Source organism: Anas platyrhynchos, chromosome 4 (genome assembly GCF_047663525.1).
Source record: "Anas platyrhynchos isolate ZD024472 breed Pekin duck chromosome 4, IASCAAS_PekinDuck_T2T, whole genome shotgun sequence".
Taxonomy (NCBI): Eukaryota; Metazoa; Chordata; class Aves; order Anseriformes; family Anatidae; genus Anas; species Anas platyrhynchos.
Window position 1 is genome coordinate 35,446,069 of NC_092590.1, and position 19,478 is coordinate 35,465,546.

Genomic DNA, 19,478 nt, shown 5'->3' on the forward strand with positions numbered 1-19,478 from the left:
GGAAATGTGTGCTTGGTCTCACTAGTTGGAGCAGTAAGCGCAGATCTGCGCACCCCGTTGGTGCTCTTACCCCATGTTCACTGCGTACCTTTGAGAACAGCTATGAACAATATGGGAGTGGATTTTGATAGAATCTTCTCTAGGAAATAAAAGCATTTCTCAAAGCCTATTTTTTTTTTCTTGGGTTTATATTGGAGAAAAAAATCTTATTTGCTAGACATTTCCCAGGTGTCAAGATAATAGGAATGGAAATGTAAATGCCTTAGTTCAATTGTATTTTTTCTATCATGATGGAATTTGTATCTAATCATCACTAGTGTCGAGCAAATAGATGACTCTGATGTCCTGGTGAGCAGAAAGTGATTTTTAAACTTTGGACAGATCAGTGCCATCTGTTAATCAGCCCTGCCTGCATCTGAGAATATGGAAGTCCACATATAGATTATGAGAAATATTAAGATAGAAACAGACTTGAAAGCCCCGTGGATGAATTGGACTTTACGTGGTCAGGATGGTTTGTACCGTGTTCTGTTTTTCTTTGTTTAGGACTGGGCCTTTTGAGAAGCTGAGCTGTATACCAAGAGAAATGCCTTAGGCTTACTAAAACCCCTTTTAGGCTGTTGGAGTGCAGATGATTACTGTAAGGTCCAATCTACAGGCTTCCCGCTGTGCCTGCCATAGGACATAACCTAATCAGCCAGGTTTTCCAGTAAGGACAAATGCAGAAACCTTGTTTGTGGTGGTGCTGTTGCTGCTGCCACCCGAAGTATTATTCAGAGCGTCTTCCAACTTGGCATTAAAACAGCAGTAACAGTCATAGTGAAATACAGCTGCTAACAGCTGGAGTGTCCCACATATCTTTTTTATGCGGTAGTGATAAAAACCCATTCTGAGTTAATTTGAAAATGGCCTTCATTTTTTTTAAGGTTATTTTGCCAGTCTTTTCTTCGAACAACTTTTCTCTGTTAGAAATGACCAGCCGACTCAGAAGCGTGCCCTGGCTGTTCCGTGCACCCCAGAGCTCTGTTCCCCTGTGCTGTCAGTGTTAGACTCTTCGGGTTTCCCTTCCTGTCGTTTTGGGGCTGTGTGTGGCACGTACGAGAAGCTCTTGTCTGACAGGCTGTGCCGTACCAGCTGCCTTGCATTTCCACCTGTTACCAGCTGTCTGACAAGTCTTTCCCTTTGAACATCAAGACGCCTTTCACTAGGGCCAAAGTAACTTCATCTACGTGCTCCGGAATTGTGCTGATTTCCAAGAACTGTGCAGTAACTCCGTGACAGAGCAGCCGTCCTTTGCCACAACACACACCTGACACAGCAGCGAGGACGGACACCAGGTCTGGATGGAAGCAGTGCGGTCTGTGTCTGATCGATACAGCTGGTGCTGTTTGGCTCTGCTGTCCTGGAGGGACAGTGATGACTCTTCATCTTCATGATGACTGCCCTGACAGCACCCTTGAAAAGTCAGGAAGGTGGAGTGGCCTGCGCTGAAGGTGGGTCAATATAGTGACATTGGTGCCTTTTCCTGCTTGCAGCTGCCGCTGTGGTGGGGTCACAGCTGCAAAGGAACTGCCCCAGCTCTGCATGAGAAGCAGGTGCAGCTCTGGCAGACGGGTGGTTTGGTGAGACAGCGGTCTGTATGGGATGCACACATGCTTACAGCAAAACTTTTACTGGCTGGTTTGAAGGCATTCATTTGGAATTGGTAACTGCTGTTTTATGTGCCATCAGGCAGGTGGCATGCATGGATTTAAAGAGTAAGACAGGAGTGGAAAAGGCTTCCTCGGAATACCGTCCATATTAGACTTAAAGCAATCTGTTTGTATTTGAAAAATGATTCTAATACGCCTTTTTAGCTCTTTATGCATCTACTATCAAGTAGGGGTTAAATGAGGGGCTTAACCTCATTTCAATACATGCACATTGTCAAAAAAGGAGAAAAAATGCTCTGAAGTATCGGGAAACATTTATCTACTTAGTTGTTGTCTGTAAGAGTGTTTGTCATGTTAACAGCTGGTGGATCAGACTATAAAACCGAAGTCTTTGGTTGTCTGCATTTGGGAAAGGGTCCTGAAGAGAGAAGAAATTCAATTCAGTTCAGAGGGGGAACCTGTTTGGAATTGGTTTGGGCGCTGGGCAAACTCTCCACCAGCTTTATAGTATTTGTGCTACATTTGTTCTCTGTGTAAGATGGGGGTGAAGGTAAGAAGTTTTTCTGCACTATATAAGAGTTTGTTGTTATAGCCAGTTCAAGCTGAACCATGTTATATTGAAGTAATTTCTGACAGATGCATCAATTCTTTCTAAAGTGATCTTTAAGCCAGCATTTGTCTGCATACAAGAACTGTACAATGAAACACAGCAGTGTATTTAAGGTCAGTAGCACTCTTCTCCTTTTGTTGTCATTGACCTGTCATTCTGCAGTGTGGATGCTAAGTTAATACCAAGTAATATTTTACTGGTACAGCTTTGTTCATATACCTAATATGAATTAGGTGTGCCAGTGCATCTATATTCATGTGGAGAGGAAAGAGAAAGAAGGTAGAGCTAACTTCCAGTTAAAAAACTGCCTCCCTAACTTCTTTGTGACCCTCACAAAATAACTTTGCCATTTGTTTCTCTGGACTTCCCATGACAAGTTCAAAAGACAGCAAGCTGCAGGACAAGTGCATTGATTTGGGTCTTTGATATGTGGCTTCTGCCAACCTCAGTAGCCAAGTTTAGATCCCTAATGCTAGCAACGAAACACGGCTTGCTTTTATTGCAGAACATAGCATAAAGTTTATGGGCAGATGTTTGTTCTGCAGCAGTGTAAGATGTTAATCGGCCCCAGGCTGTCCCCTGCCCTGGAAGGGTGTACGGTCTGCTGTCCTCAGAACAGCTCACGTTAGTCACTTTTAATCCAGTGCTGGTTTGCTCTGACTGGGGAGCTTGCTGATCTCCCTGATGTGGGGTGGGTTGGGCAGCACTCTTGCAGTTGGCTTTTGGTGGAGCTTCGCCAGCAACGTCCTGTGGCAGAGGGGCAGCAGCATCTTCACTGGCATTAGCCTCAGAGAAGGGTCTCCCTCTACAACATGTTACTTTCTGCAATTGATTTGTGACCCAAATTTCAAATTTTAAGAGCATTTGTATTTGTACAGGCTTTGCCAGTACCTCTTTAGGTTGGTAGTTCAGTTAGATGATTTTTGTTTGTTCTTCCTGGGGTCAATGCTGCCCCATCTGGGATGCAGCTCTTCTCCCTGCTTGTGCTCACAGCACCTTTCTGTAGTAGGAACGTGGTGTAGAGCAGGAGCACTGAATACCTAGAGTCCATTGCTTCGTGGGATTTTAAAGGGCACTTGATTGCCTCCCTGTCCTAATGTTGAAGGCCATCTAATGTTCATTTCCAGGTACCTAGTTTCATCTCTGGTCATGCAGATACCCCGAATTACTTTCCCAGCTACAGACAGAGTTTGGCTGAGCAAACTGAAGTTTCCTTAGGTTGGCAGGCAAATGGCCTGCTGCTGAACATACTGCTTAATCAGTTACTGAAATAAGATTCTCGGAGAGCCATCTTAAGGGCATTAAACCAATAACAATAATTGCAACCATTTCCATTTCTCCAGTGGAGCCTGCTAAGAGTCTGTCTGGGCCAGGGCCAGATTCTTTTAGACAGGTTGGGTTATCATCTTCCTTCGAACCTGGCAGTCGCGCATGCTGTTTGTCAGCAAGCGCCTTGTTGTTCTGCAAGGTCAGAGCTTCGATCTGCTGCCGGAAAGCTTCCCGGTGATGCAGAGAACATAACACTCAGGAACCAACGTGTGGTAAGCGGTGTTCTGGAGAAGTGAGGTTAATGAGAAGACATTTGCTGTTTTTAATACAGCAATTCAGTGTAGACTGAATTTTTTTTTTCTTTGCTTTTAAGTGAGACGCTAAGAAGGGAGTCGGTTCTGCTGTGTCCCAGTAGTATGTGACCTTGTTGTACTTACGTTTTCTTATGGTGAAAATGCAAACAAACCAATGTATTAACAGATTTCAGCAAGTCTGGTAAATGCCACCATTATTCTTCTTTATTTGTATTTCTGGCTTTTATTAAAAGGAAAAAAAAAAAGGAGGTCAAAGACTTCTTATCAGATGCTGATGCAAAGGCATTTAATGAGTTCATTGACTAGCTCTGGATGAAAGTACATGTTTCTTGAGTTCAGCTTTGAAAACACGGTATTCAGAATGGAGCCAATATTGCCCAGCGGATACTGCACAAAATCTGATTGAACGTACATGGCAGAGCATTTCATAAGATATGAAGTCAGACAGTGGACAGATAGATATTTTTCATAAAATATATATTACTCCTTGTTCTTTTATAGCAATCTCACAGGAATAGAGCTGATCTGTATTTTTCCCCCCAAATGGTAAGATTACACCAGCGTTAGTATCTTGTGTTGCTTGCATGAAGGATATTTTCTACCCCAACCTGATCCCCAGCTACCTTTTCTTATCTCAGAAATTCAGTTTATAGCTCTGCTGAACTAGGCCTAAATAAAAAAAAAGTCTGTAATGTATTACAGCCTTTTACTCCCAGCTGCATTAGCAGTACTGATAGAATTACTGGAATTTTTCCTAGCAATTAGAACTACATGACAGCTGAATGTTATAGATAATAGTCCTTCAAACTTTCTTAAAGAATAGGCAACTGAAAACAGGAAATGAAAATAGAAATTTTAAACAGTAGCCTTACCACTATGGATCTTCATATGCAAAGTACTGTTAGTGATAGCTTGGCAAGACTTGGGGACTTTTTTCACCTTGTGGAAAAAAAAAAAGAAGTAGCATTAGTATTAATAGATAGCTCTTTAATGTCTGGTAAGCTGTTCTTTATTTGTACAACAAAGACCTGGCAGTCTTTTCTAGAAATCCAGTCTGAAATGAAGCTATATTTCTTAAATAGCAGTGCTTGGGCCTATTTGCAGACATTGTACCATGGGACCTTCTATGTCTATTCAGCTGGAGAGCTCTTAATATATTTGACTGGATGTTCAAGCAGTGGCATTGCACTTTGTGCACCAGAGCTGCTCTGTCAGTAACGTCTATCGGATATATCTCTAATACCTATGTGGTAGATCTCAAAAGAGATGATATTATTTCCAGCTTCTTGAGAAAATTGTGCTATGCCTTGAAACTTCTTGACAGCCAAGGAGAAGATTATTCTTGGTGCTTGCTCAATTTACACTTCTCTCAGCTTCAGTCCTGTGGTGTTTTCCTTCTTAACCACTGGAAAGATTTTCAGCACAAAGTGAGTGTGCACGTGTTCATCTGGTTGTGTGTTGTCATTACACACTGGAGCTGTTCATCTCAGTTAGGAAAGAGTTCAGTACTTTGCATTAATTTCTTCCTTCCCCCCATTTAAACTTCACTAAATTCAGTTTAAATTTAACTAAATGCAATTGCTCTCTGTCCTCAAGGTCTACCTCGGCTGAAGTTCACCTCTTCTGTCTGTCTCTTCTGCTCTGTGTTCCAGGTTCACCTTTTTTGTTCTGTGCATCTGCCTGCTTGTGCTGCACTTCTGCAGCCTTTCAATTAGAGATTCTGTCCAAGAAATCATGCTGCCGTTTTGCCAGAAGCTGACACTGGCCATCTGGTAAAATTGCAACTCACTATCAGTAAAACCCATAATTTGGGGAAATGTACCCAAAATGACTTTTATGATTAGTGGACAGGAAAGAAACGGAGACGGAGAAGTCATTTGGGTACTCTATAAATCACTTTGAGGTTTTTAGACCAAGCATCTTAATGGCAGCACTCTCGCTGCCAAGTGCTGTTTTGCTTTTACCTTCAGATATTTTGCATTAATAATGAGCAGTTCTTCTTGGAAGTTATTTATGTATTGCTCTTATGATACCATTCTGCAAAGCAGCACCGTGTGAGGTACCAGGCTATGTGAATGGCTTCATAAAGCAGCTTGGCATAACGTATTGCTAAGGTCTGTAGGTTTGTACACTGGAAATGCATCCCTGCCCAGGGGCCACGTCCAGCACTGTTGTGGATGCTGGAGACAAATCTACAGTAAGGTTGTTTTGGCTGTGCCAGCTACTGTGCATGTTAAGCTTGATGGCCTTGAGATCTCTCTGCAGTGGAACTAGGCACTTTTTTATCAGCAGTTGGGTAACCTGTGGCACTGTCGGAGCAGAGAGGAGGTGACCACGGCAGGTCATGCTCCTGTGTGCTCCCAGGCAGGGGCAGCCAGTTAACTGTGCTCGGGCAGCTGGGCTCGTGCTATGTGTTCTGCAGCTTTTAAATGTGCCTGCTGAGCTAAGAGGGAGTATTTCTCTAATTTAAGACTTAGCCGTGATGAATTTACTATCTTCCTAGTAAGCTATTAGAGTGAGTAATTATTCTCATAGTTAATTCCATTTGGATTTTTCTAATTTCAGCATTCAGTGGTTGGACCTTGCTTCTTGTCTATTAGATAAAATCCCTGTTCAGCTGGATACTTAGGAACAAAGTAGTCATTTCTGCATGATAATCACATTGCCTGCTTACTTAAAAATAGTGTGGTACTGACGGATTGCTCTGGGTTCAGTTCCTTCTGTTGGAACATAGAGCTTAACTTGTGCGTTTTCTCAGGAGAGTTTTCCATGATACGTAGTGCTCCAGCATGGCTTAACTGGAGTTACTACTAGAAAGCAAGATTAGGAGTGTCATCCTCTTCTCTCCTATGGCTCCCTTCCTATGGATAAAAGGCCTTGAGTTGCATAAAAGCATCCAAAATGATGTTCTTCCAGGCAGCTGGGAAGGTCTCTGTATGCAGGGCTGTTGGTGGAGCACTGATCTCCATCAAGGCTGATCTCTAGGACTTCAGATATAGGCAAGACAGGTCTACTAGTCTGAGGGTGATCTGCAGAGATTAGGGGCCAGCTTGGAAAGCTGTCTTAACTACCACAGACCCCAAACCTCTTTAGCTTAGTTTAGGGAAGGGGCAGGAGTGAAACTAACCTCCAAATTTCCCAAACAGATGACATTTTAAGAACCATGTTGTGTCCTGCTGAACTGTAGGAGTTGTCACCCTTGTATGATTACTTGGTTTGTTTGTTTGTTTGTTTTGAGAGAAAATCTTTATTACATGTGTATTTAGCATGAAGTAAGAGTTGTGACAATCCCATTTCTACATTTCTAGGCTTTGCTAAGTAGGCATGCAACAACATCTTTAAACCGCAAGACTGTAATTATCTGCCTGCTCTATTTATCTAATCTGAGAATTTTTCAGCCCATGTGCTTCTCTAGTAATGTAACTAAAGATATTCTGATTATATTGCTGTTAAGTATGATCTACTGCTTGTTTTTGGCAATAAACTTCTCTTTATTAGTATGCACAGAAGGCATACTTGAACTGAGACTGAAATATCAAGATAGAAACTTGCTGTTCTAAACTGAACAAACGAGCATGCTAGTTCTGTATTACTAGTAGTAGCAATACTGCAGGCTTCATGTAGTAATCTGTTTTGTAAAAAAAAAAAATATATATTTTTTAAAGTGTATGCATTAATTATGCAAGGTAAGCTTCCATTTAGAGAGGTAAAATGAATATTGGAATCCAAGTCACAGTAAAACTGTCAAAGCACAAGGGTAAGAATAAAACTGAAAATTGTGCTTTACCTTTCTAGCTCAGAGATCATGTCAGTGAGAAAAAGGACGCTGATTAACATTACAGATTAAGTGGCAGCATGGAGGACTGTATGGAGGACTTGCCTGTCTTATGTTGTTTTCAGTAGCTGCTGGAAATCTTGGCACCCTTTAAACTCCTCCAAGCTTTTTGCTGCTTTTCATTTTCTGAGGAAAGGGGAGAAGCCTGTCATTAGTCACACGTGATCGTTAACTTGTCACGTTTTACAGATTTATTCCTTTTTACTTCAAAGAGTAGTTGTTGAAAAGATACACCAGCCATCTTCTGTATAACAGTTATTATTGATGTAACTACTAAAAATAACATGATTATTTATATGAACACAGTGAGATCAGTCATAATACTGATTTCCTATTGTGGATTGTTGCCTCCCATGATGATCTTTCAAGGATTTTGAATTATTTTATTCTCAGTTTATATCCATTCACTCTTCTTGATGAAAACATAAGAAAACAAAATTAAAAAGGAGGAGTAACTTCGTTGGTCTTAGTTTTCTGTGAGCTGAGAGGTAAGAACAATATTCCTGGTGTATAGACATGAGCTCTCCATTTCTTCAATGACTCTGTATTTGTGTTGATAATTGTCAGTTGTGATATGGCTTTTGGGGAAAAGGATTATAATTTTATATTGTTTTCTTATTACTAGGTGATGGAGTCTTTCAGCAGCATCCTCAGTGGATCGCTTTACCATTTTCCTCTAATTACCACCCTATCCTTACCCCCACGGTATTTTGCAGTAATTCTCGTTTCCTTAAGTATTGAGTTCTAAGATAAAAACATACCCTGTATAACATACTATTCTGTAATTTGCTATGGTATTTTTCTCCTCCTTTTTGAAGTGAGGAAAATGCATATATTTTTAACATCCCAAATATAAGATCTAAGGCCATGAATTCCTTGCAGAGAAGTGTTTATAGAAAAGATCAGTCTTCCTCTCTTCCTGTTTTGTGTTGACTGCTTTAATTTTGTTAGTGTGTCTCAATAATACATTTTATATCATGATTCTGTTGTTAAAAACTTCCGCAACTTGAACTCAGATGAGTTAGAAGAAGATGAGCAAGAAGTCTTTCTGGGCTAGGTCTCTTCTGTGTAATGTTTTATCCAGAACAATTTTTCCTGTTTTTGAGGAGAGAAGAAATGGGGTTCTGGTTTACAGTGTTAAGATCTAGCATTCTTCTTGATGTTGTGAAGACAGAGAAATCATGGAATATATTTTAGCTATAAGTAATCCAAATTCTATGTGTGTGTGCATGAACCTCGCAGGTGATTGTGTTGCTAATGAATCTGTGTGTGCCCTGCCTGTACAGAGCAAGCAAGAGCATTGTGCCTTTTGCAGCTTTTCTGACTCTGCCACAGTCACTGTCTGAAGAGTTAAGGGAATCTGTCTTGAAGAGACTGGGCTTTTACTGTAATGGCTTAAAAGAGTTTTATTCACCCACTTAAACATGCAATATGAAGTTATTTGTTTCTGAATAGAGAATGGACATTAAAAGTTAATGTTCTGTGCTGATGTTCAAAGTGTACAAATGAAGATCATGTGGAAATACTACAGAAAAAATAACGTAAAAGGAAGAAAGGACAGATACATAAAAGGAAAATTTATTCTCCTACACTAACAGGACCAAGACCTATTGAGCAGAAAATGTTACTTTCGATTCAGCATTTGAGTTCTAAGGAGGGATTGGACCTCTGCAGTTTGAAACATTTGTATGAGTATAGCTGGAGGTCAGAAGAATGCAATGAGTGCTGGGCTCTTGTTTTGTTCATATAAAATACCTTAGTCTGTATAAAGTAATTAGATATCATACTTTATCATTATCTAAAGAAAAAGTATGTTGACTGCTTGTTGCTCAAGCTGTTTCTTCTAAACTTTTGCCTAATAAAGGTCCTAATTTATCTTCCACCTCTGATATTTTTTCATGCCACTCAGCTGAAGCACTGCTAAATGTATGTATATTCCCATAGTAATTTCTCATGTTTCCTCAACTATTTTTTCTGTAATCTTATTGTCTGCTGGGTTTTGTAAGCTATATCATGTTTTATCTTGTATTTTATACCTTACCTGTGTTTACTAAGAGGAATTAAGATTACCTGATAGATCTTTCATATCCCCATTGTCTTTCCAACTCAGAGCTAAATTTTCTTTTAATTGCTTTCCTGTATTTGTCCCTGTAATTGATAGCAAGGGATGTTGCTCTCTTGTACTCTTTAATACCTACATATCATCAGCTATTGTCTCATCTAAATTTGTTTTTCAGGGAATTGATCAGAACAGGGCAAAGTATGGGACTGAAAAGTAGCACTGAAGGCTAAAAGGGTTTGGGAGATGGAGGCAGAGGATTAGGAGGGGGCTGTCTTAAGAGGCAGTCCTAGGAGATGGTAAATTCGGATGATGAAGCAGGGAGAAAACGGGTGAAGTCTGGTGAAATGAGATTGTTGGGCTAAGAGAAGCAGGTGAACAGAGGGGAGAGACATCTTACAGTAGACCCCATGTTGTGGGAAAACTAGAATTGTCTTTGTTCAAAAAGATGTAGGTCTATTTGGCTGGGGCATGGAGACTTGATGAAAAGCCTGAGAAGGCAGATAAAAAGTTGGGACCAGATTATAGTAGGGAGGAGAGGTAATTAAAACTGGCCACACAAGAAGATTAGAGGCAGCTGGACTTAATTAAATTTGCACAGGGAAACCTTAACTGTGTTTGTTTTGTTTCTTTTTTTTTTTTTTTTTAATTTACTGAATGCTTAGTCTAGTTTTTTGCTTGCTGTCAGGTTTATGTTTGACATAAGTCATTAAAGGAGCACTTTAATTTTCATGTTGGTTACTCTGACCATTTTGCACTAAATAAACAACATGAATCGGTGGTAAAGGATCTTAAAGAGATTGCATAAGGGAGCAGGATGATTTCTTATCCAACAGAGGCTGCGTGTGCTGCTCTACTCTATCTTGTCTGCTGATCAGTCTCGAGTAAAGAAAAAAAAGCAGTAGCGGAGACATGCTGGGCAAGGCGATGGTAGAGCAGGAGCAGAAAAACTTTTTAGCAGCTGATTTGTGTGGAGCTTGGGGCTGTGAATTGGCTGGATGAGCAAATTGAGGTGTGTATACCTTTGGAAGAAGTGGCTTTATTCTTGGAAAATGCGTGCCTACTTGTCTTGCTATAGAATGAGATGCACTGAGAATGATGTATTTTGTTTCAAAGCTACTGAAATTTAAAAAAAAGTTTAATGTTCATCTTGCTCAGATCTACATTTTCAGATGATGGAAATATAGAAGGTTTGTTTATTTTCCAGTTCTCCACAATATATTAAACTCATAATTTTATGACTAGAGGAGGCCATTGCTATGATCTAGGTTACCACCCTGTTTAATGCAGCAAAGTTCATCTCCTACAATTTCTGTTTAAAGCTCATGAATGTAGTTTAAGGTGTGGCTATGTCTGAAATGTCTTGTCTTCATTAATGCCTTGCATGAGGATAATTGTCCAGTACTGTAACCCACAAAAGTGCTTTTTTTCCTCCTTTGACTTTGTACAGTTTGTTTCCAGTTACTGCACTGTTACGGTTCTGTTTGGGTTTGTTACTTTGCTGTTGGAAGCCTTTCCTATATGCGAACTTTGGGGCTAGCAGTCCAGTCATTACATCAAATGTTATTTTTACAGTGTGTAGGCTGCCTGTGCATAGTGCTGCCTAGTGTCAGCTATCGTGGCCGTAAAGTCCAAATTTTTTTTTATTTTTTTTTTTTCCTAGAAGGGGGTTTGCATCTCTCACTTGGAAGTTAAGTCTTGATAAGCTTTTCAAGTTTTGCCACACAAAACAACACAAAACAGCCTCACTACCCCCACCCTGCCCTCTCTGCCTCTGACCTCCTTTCCTTTTTTTTCCCCCCTAATTTACAGTTTTAAGTGGTAAAAGGGCATAACGGAGAGCCAGCTGTACATATGGAGATTTCCAGGTATTCCCACAGTTATGTTTTTATAAGTTTAATAATGTGCAGTGGCTCTCAGATCTGCTGAGGGGACGGAGAGGTTTTGGCGGGAAAGCAGGCCGCCGGGCGCTCGCCTCACGGAGCGGAGCCTGCCGCGGCTGTCGGTCCTGAGGAATTTCCCTGTACTTCCCCGGTGATCCTCGGCACTTCTTACAGCTGGTTTTGAGCTACTGTTTTTCTGGTTTACTTCTTCAATCTATTTTCGGTGCATGTGTAATGGATAAAGCTGAAGAATTCAGCGTGAGCCGCATTTAATGTTGAATGTAGATGGAGGCGTGTTCTGAGGCTCGGTGTTCACTGTTGGCTCCCTTCCAGGACTTAGGTTTTCCTGAGGGATTCCCTGTATTTCCATACAGCGACCTGCTGAAAGTGTTAGGAAACTTCCCTGAGCCTTGCCTGCCAGACTTGCTGGCCCAGCTCAGTGAGGTTTGCATGATAAATGCATATGCAGGAATTGCTGCAGCCCTGTCACGCTTCGGTGGCTGTCTGAATTTCTCACTCCAGTCTGAGGTGGGCAGAAAAAGCAACAGCTTCCCGGTATCAATCTGAGGATATGTTTGACCCCATGCTCCTTGTGGGTCCCGTCCAACTCGGGATATTCGATGATTCTGTGATAGAAATATGGGGCTCAGAGTACACATGAAGGAGGCCCAGTGCTAGATGAAAACACAACATCTTAGTTCTCTGGCAGTCTTCACCCTGCAAAATAATAACCCCTTACAGTTCCATATCTACCTTATGTATGGAAATGGTTGCATCTTGTGTATTAGCTGGCAGCAGTTAATTCTGCAAGCACTTGCGTGACAGAAGGCAGCTTTAATGTTTCACATCTCTCAGATAACGTACATCCATCTGTGCTTCAGCGAATGTATCACCTCTTTGCATATTGATGCTTTCTGATGTAGCACTGCCTGTAATTAAATTTTGATAATGCATTTTATAGGCTTCTGGAAAAAAACAAGCTGAGTTTGTTCATTTAGATACAGAGCGAAACGGAAGTTGTGTTTGAGGCTAACCTTGTGAATTGATGGTCACTGCAAAAATGGAGGAATAATTAAAAACCCATAATAAAACAAGCATATTGTCTTTTTGATTGGCTGGAATTTCATTTAGGCCTGTTATTAACAGTAACAGTAGAGTATTTTTTGTTATTTAAGCAGTTAGCAGAATCTGATGCATTTTATAATTATTATTGTCATCTGATTTGTTATTTTAATGCTGACCTTTCATGTTAGTTGCTTATAGGTACAATTGAAAGTATGTTTGAAATTCTAGGAACAAGTAGAGCATTTACAACTTCAGCAAGTACGTCCTAAACAGGTAGTTGCATATATTTAAAATAAAGCTGGTGATACTGAAGAATGTTTAAAACTCTTAAGCTTCATTTGTGACTAGAGAATTGCGGTGGAAATTAAAACCGTTAGCCAGTGAAGGTGTAGATTTCTTATATAGTCCTTTTAAGTATTGATTTTTAAGTGACTTAAGTACTTCAAAAAATCAAGATCTTCTCACTTTTTCTGAGAAAGTAAGATGTTCTGTTGTCACATTCATAATGCCTAAACTATGTAGCAAGCCTGATAAATAACTTGTGCTAGCATCAGGTTGTATTCACAACCACATTTGAATTGCATGATGAAATGGAGGTAAACATCACTCAAATATGCTAAGAAAAAAAAAAAAGTGAAAATGCATCTCTTAGAGTGCTCTCTTAATGGCATCTTTCTCAAGTACTACTTAGTATGTATAGAAAATTAAACATGTTTATTTCCGATGCCCATTGCACTCAAGGTTGGAGTTGTTAGCTTCTGGTTTGGGTCACGTGCAACCCAGTGCCCTGCTGGCTTTTTCCCCTGGTAAAAGCAGAAGTCAGCACAGTCTCTGCTGTTTCCTTCATGTCCTTGCCTTGATGTGTATAGCTTAATTGTCTTTTATTGTTAGCTGCTAGTTCATGGAGTGGAACTAATTGCTAGTGGACACTTGCTTGGAACACGTTTCAGTTTCTCAGCTCATGAGGGTTTATTTGGGGGTGACTGTCATGTGGTTAGATATGTGGAAACTTGAGAACCACGTCTTTGGGATTTAAGTATTGCTTCCCTGCTGAAGAGGAGGCAGGTGTTCAGAATCCGATCTACGAGTTCCTCTCAAAGCAAGACTTTAAAACCATCTGTAAATGTGTTTCTGTGGCTTTTACATTACGACACAATGAAATGACTTGAGCTATGGTTTCTGGGACCTTCCAGTCCCCTCAGCAATAAATTTAGTATTTTTAAAAATATCATAGAGCAAAGATGGGGTTTATCTATTCAGACCTCTGTCATCCAAGGCTCTAGATTTTTCTGGTCTGATTTTAAAAACAAACAAAACAAAGGAACAAACTGACAGGTGGTAGACTTTCTGAAGATACGGAGTTGTTCTTTTGTGCATGTGTGGGTGGGAGAAGAGTGGGTTGAAGAATGTCTTCCTCTAGTGAAGGACTTGTGGAAACAAAGTCCTTTACTGCTCCTACTGTGAGACGGGGCACTCGTGCTCCTTTCCAATGCTGTCGTTGTGCTTTCTGAATCCCTTGTGTGGCTTAACATGCTGAGTAAGAGGTGTGCTGTGTGTATACCTGAGCACAGGGCGCTACGCACAGCTAAGAAGCTGTTTGTTTTCTCTTGGCACGTATACTCACATGCAGGTAGTTCTGAAAAACTTAGGAATTTTGCAGAATCTAGTGTTTACAGAGATCATGCTCAGATTATACGATAGTAGAAATGACTCTCTTGTTAAAAGCTTGACAATGAACTGAAAAAATTGAGGCTGAAGTTGAAACTGCTCTTTGTTGCATGGAATTTCAAGTTGTTGGGAGTAGTACAATGCAGTGATATTTTATGCCTCATGTAATCAAAAATATAGCTTGTAATTTTCCACTTTTTTTGTCTCCTTAGAATGTGAAAGCATTTGCATCTTCAGATAGCCTAGCCAAGGTCCAAGAAGTAGCAAGCTGGCTTTTGGAAATGAATCAGGAACTGCTCTCTGTGGGCAGCAAGAGGCGACGAACTGGTGGATCTCTTCGAGGTAATGCTTCCTCAAGCCAAGTAGATGAGGAGCAGATGAATCGGGTTGTAGAAGAGGAGGAGCAGCAGCAAAGACGACAACAAGAGGAGCAGCACATTGGGAGGAATGGGGAGATAGGAGGAGAAGAACCTGGATTTGATGACAGACATGAATCCCAGCAGGAACAGTTAGAAGAAAATAACAATAGACTTATTACAGTGGATGAAGAATCCACTTGTAACCAAGAGGAAGATGATGATGAACATGCTGGTGATCAAGAGGAGGAGGTGGAAGAGGAGGAGGAAATGGACCAGGAGAGTGATGATTTTGATCAGTCTGATGACAGCAGTAGAGAAGATGAACATGCGAACAGTAACAGTGTCACAAATTCCAATAGCCTCATGGACTTGCCCGTTCACCAGTCATCACCATTCTACACAAAGACAAAGGTGAGAAACTGATTTTTTTTTTTTTTATTCTTAATCTTGGTTAACTCTGGATTTTGGAGAATAATATCTCTATATAAACTTAAACTGAGGTTTTAAACTGAGGCCAAGACTTTGTTTCCTAAAGAACTTAGTTTGTGGACTACATAAATTCTTAAACTGTATTGTTTTCACTGTTAATAATCAGTGTTAATAATCACTGTCAAATCTGCAGGCATTTGACATGAATAAGTACTTCTTTTAAGGGACTAGAGCTCTTGAAGACTATTTTAAAAAGAACAGGGTTGTTTTAAAAAGTATTTCATATGCTGACTCATACCCTTAGTAAGACTCTCCAGGGGTTATTTATGTTTTCTTCTTCAAAGCAGGCAAGAAAGAAGGTAAGCAATTGTGTGTATGTGGTGGTCTGTGAGATCTAGTTCAAAGTGTTGGTCATGAAAAGTTAGTGTGAAATATTACAGGAACTCAACGTTCTCCCTTCTAGACAGGTCACGGTGATTTCATTGACAACATATGGATTTAAAAGAACGTAATAGTGAATCATTCATTTACAGTCATTGCATAATGCTGTATGACATGCTACTTGAAAGGAGCTTGTAAATTGTGTTCAATGATTGAGAATTTCCAGTTTGCAACAACAATTTGAAAATAAATAATAGCATTTTTATTGTTACAAGTATCACCCAACATTTTAGATCCATTGTTTGTTAAGAGTTCACTATGTTTTCCAAATACCTCAAGAAGAAAGAATTACCTTAACTTTTAGCAGCATTAAAATCTGAAAGAATAATGATAGCGGTGATACTGCCTAATGAAAGGGAGGAGCAGGGAAGTGGCGTTGTGGAAGAGCATTGTTCTTAAGCCTGTGTGCCAATTTTGTAATCATCATAAATTGGTAATAAAACACTTTGTTTCTTTCCACCTTTCAAAATAAAACAGAAAACCCTCAAATTCTTCTAATATACTCTGTTTTCTGAAACCTGATGTATAAAAAAACAAACACAGAAGCAATTAACAGTGCTCCCTATTTGTATGACTATGAATATAAATGTATTGATAATCAGACTTGAAGATGCACCAGAACAGGTAAATAGGATGAATATTTGCTTGAAGCTGCAGCAATACGTTTTTGGTATTGCTGATTAGTTTGTTTAGAAAAGTCATAATGTTTTCATGTGTTTTTTTAGGAAATGATACAACTTTATAATTCTACTGTTCAAGCTTCTGAAGTGTACGCTTTCTAACTTGGAATGAAATGCTGTAATGCAGTCAAATTTGATGTCATTCAGTTAGCTTTCTACGTGCTGTTTTTAATCTGATGATTTGGTTTTCCAAAGTTCAGTGTTACTTGCTGATGATTGTATAACAACTTGCACCCATCCAGTTTGGACTTGATACTTAATGTAAAATATATTTACACTCAGAAATACATGTAAAGTCTCTGACTCAAAAGCTTTGTTTTTCTTTGTAACTAACTATACTCAAAATATGTATGAACTGAGCAGAACACGATCAGTTCTGAAGCTTCTTTTAATCATCTCTAGTAATGAATGCAATTTTCAAATTTTTTTTATGGCACATTCAATATGAATCAATATTCCAAGGAAGTTTTGCCTAAAGGAGCTTGTCTCAGAGATTTTCGTATAGATACACAATTTCTGTGTTGTCTGATAGTTGCTTTGCGTTTTGTTTCCATGCAGTGCTGGCCATTTTCATCTGTGCTGCGCCCTCAGGCTGTGCTCCTGCAAGAACTGTTTGGGGAGCTAGGTAGTGGAAATCATCTTTGGGAATTGTTTCTGATTCATGGTGTGACTTTATTTTTGATAGTTTTAACTCTATACCTGAAGGAGCAGCACAGGTAGAAAGCTGCTTGAGCTGGCACTGCTTGAGGTCATGGTTATGCAGTTATGCTTCATTAATTTCTATCAATTCCTTAATAAAACAAAATCTAACCATAGGAACACATTCTGTGTTAGGAAATATTGTAGAAATACAGCTGTGCCAGAGCATGTTTATTTCTACTCTGGTAATTCATTCATGACTAATGAATATGCTGCTTTTGGGAAGAAAAAGAGGTATTTGTAGGTCCATCGGCAGTATTTCTCTTTGTACTTGTTGGAGATGGACTCATCCCAGGGGACTCAAACCTCGTAGACTGACTTTTAGTGTTTCAGATATGCTTCTCAGCATTTGTAGTCTAGTACAGTTCTGCTTCTTGTCGCTTTGGCTGAGTTATGGGCTCCCTTGCTGTATTCTGTATTCCTGTGAAGCTTGCTTTGCGCCACCAGTATCAGCTGTGGGGACTGAATCTGCCGCTCTGCTGTTTCTATGTCAGATGTAAACCCTGCTGCTCAGAGGCATACGTTGCTGATCCAACGCAGTTGCTAGCTTGATGTAGCTGTATGGAGCAATGCTGGCAACATACAGGGTGTTTTCATCAGTACCAACTATCAGGGGATAGGAGCGTGACTGAGTAAAACAGCAACTGCTACAGTTGTAAACTGTTTCTGTGCACTCATATGAACTTTTGGATATCTGTTCTTTGTCTTTCTGTTTTTCTTTTCCTTATAAACTACTGAATAAAGTCTCTTTGTAATGTATTTTTTTATTTTTTACTTTTTGTTTATTGGCCTGTGGAATCATGTGATGTGAAGGATGTGGCAAGGTTCCCAAGTAACACACTATATGCCAGTTGTGTTGGGCACCCATCATCTTAGACGTCCACTTGGCAGCAGCAAGCTGACTATTCTAGCTGATAAACTCAATCAAAATTGCTAAAACATTTTTATATAAATGTTTTTATATATTTATAATGTATGTTTACACAATATGTAGGATTATATATAAATAAAATATGTAAATATTTGCTTGATATTACTGTTCCATGGAAGCAATTGCAATACTTGTTTCCATAATGTTCTGAAAATGTTATGACTGAAGGGTGTGTGCCCTTAAAATGAGAGGATACAGGAGTGTCTTTGTTGCATTCACCAGGAGTGCCTTAGGAATCTGGAAGGGTCATTGTGATTGTGTTACAGTCCCCTGCTTGAAATGTTAGGCTGCTCTGTGTTGACTTCTGTGCAAGCTAAAGCAGATTGTTCAAATGTTTTTGCTTTTTATAAAAGAAAACAGTCCAGCAAGGCAAATCTGTCAGAACTCTTGGTCGTTTCAGTGAATTGTGTTTAAATTTCTGTACTTTTATTCTATTCTGCCTTTTTACTGTGTCTGTTTTGACCATTGTATTCTATTGTTTTCCTGCTGAACTGAAGAGCTGTTTAACTTGTCTTTATTTTGTGTACATAAAGTGATTGAGTTCACTCCTGAAAGGTCTCCTACATGTAGGTACTTAGGAAAATACGTCTGCTGGACACAGTGTCCTATTCTTGTCCTCATTATGGTACTTCCCTTAACACTGATTTTTGAACATTGATCTGAACTGTAGATGCCAGAACCTCAGTTGTTGCAAGGAGGCTAATTAAAAATTATTCGTACTATGTATTACCTGATCACGTAACAAACAATCACATTAACACCTTTGACCACAGCAATGCATTGGGATTTCATGTCTGGCTGCTCTGCCCAACATGATGCAAGACTTTTTCAGAGAGCTTTCTGTTCTGTAAGTATGGTCTGTGTTCTTTGCAACTAGAAAATTGAATTAATGCTTGGGTGTGTTTAAGTGAATAGCTTTCTTGTACCCAGTGTACCCCCATTAGATTCTTAACAGTTAATTTTCATTCCCCTCAATCTATCTCCTGTCAAATGTTGTTTGTCATATCTGTTACATAAAAATACAAAACAACACGGTAGGGTAAAGTAAGTAATAACATGCAAGGCTTTCAGGAACGTGCTCTTGATGCTGATTGTTTGCTGGTTGCATGGTATGCACAGCATCCATTGCCAGTTCCCTTTGATGACTTTGTATCACTTGAGTTCCTTAGGAATGATCCTGCTACAGTTAAACAACAACATGAGCAAACATAAACTTACAATGCATCAGATACTTCGTAGCAACTGCCCTTAAATGCTTTTATCCCACAGTAATTGTGGTATTCTGTAACACTGCGAGGACAGGAAAACACAGCTGGCACTGGGAAATAGCTTACATAAATTAACATCCTTGCTTGTTTTAGATTATGTTTGCTTAACTATTTCTACAACTTCTAGTTTTTAATGTTAACTTTAATATTAACAGCTGTCATCCTCGGTATACTTAAATCTGTTGTTTTTAATTGCTTTGTTTCCATCAAGATGAGTTGTTTTCGTTTAGTTGCTTTGATGTTTTCTTAGAGGAGTAATGACATCTTGATTATCTTAGAAAACGTTCCCGTACAGTTTAAATAACTTACAGGTTTA

General features: G+C 39.6%; 1 protein-coding gene across 4 annotated transcripts in view; it reads left to right on the forward strand.

Annotated features, from left to right (window-relative positions):
• FBXW7 (F-box and WD repeat domain containing 7) overlaps positions 1 to 19,478 on the forward strand; it is a 164,303-nt gene that overhangs the window by 53,810 nt on the left and 91,015 nt on the right. For 2 of the 4 annotated variants that reach the window (XM_027456658.3, XM_038178292.2), the window contains exon 2: positions 14,568 to 15,125. In XM_027456658.3, the coding sequence (XP_027312459.1) occupies positions 14,637 to 15,125 (489 nt within the window). In that variant the 5' untranslated portion in view covers positions 14,568 to 14,636. Of the gene's footprint in view, positions 1 to 14,567; positions 15,126 to 16,309; positions 16,785 to 16,822; positions 17,828 to 19,478 lie in introns of those variants that run through there. The other 2 variants (XM_021268996.4, XM_021268997.4) reach the window with 2 other exon arrangements.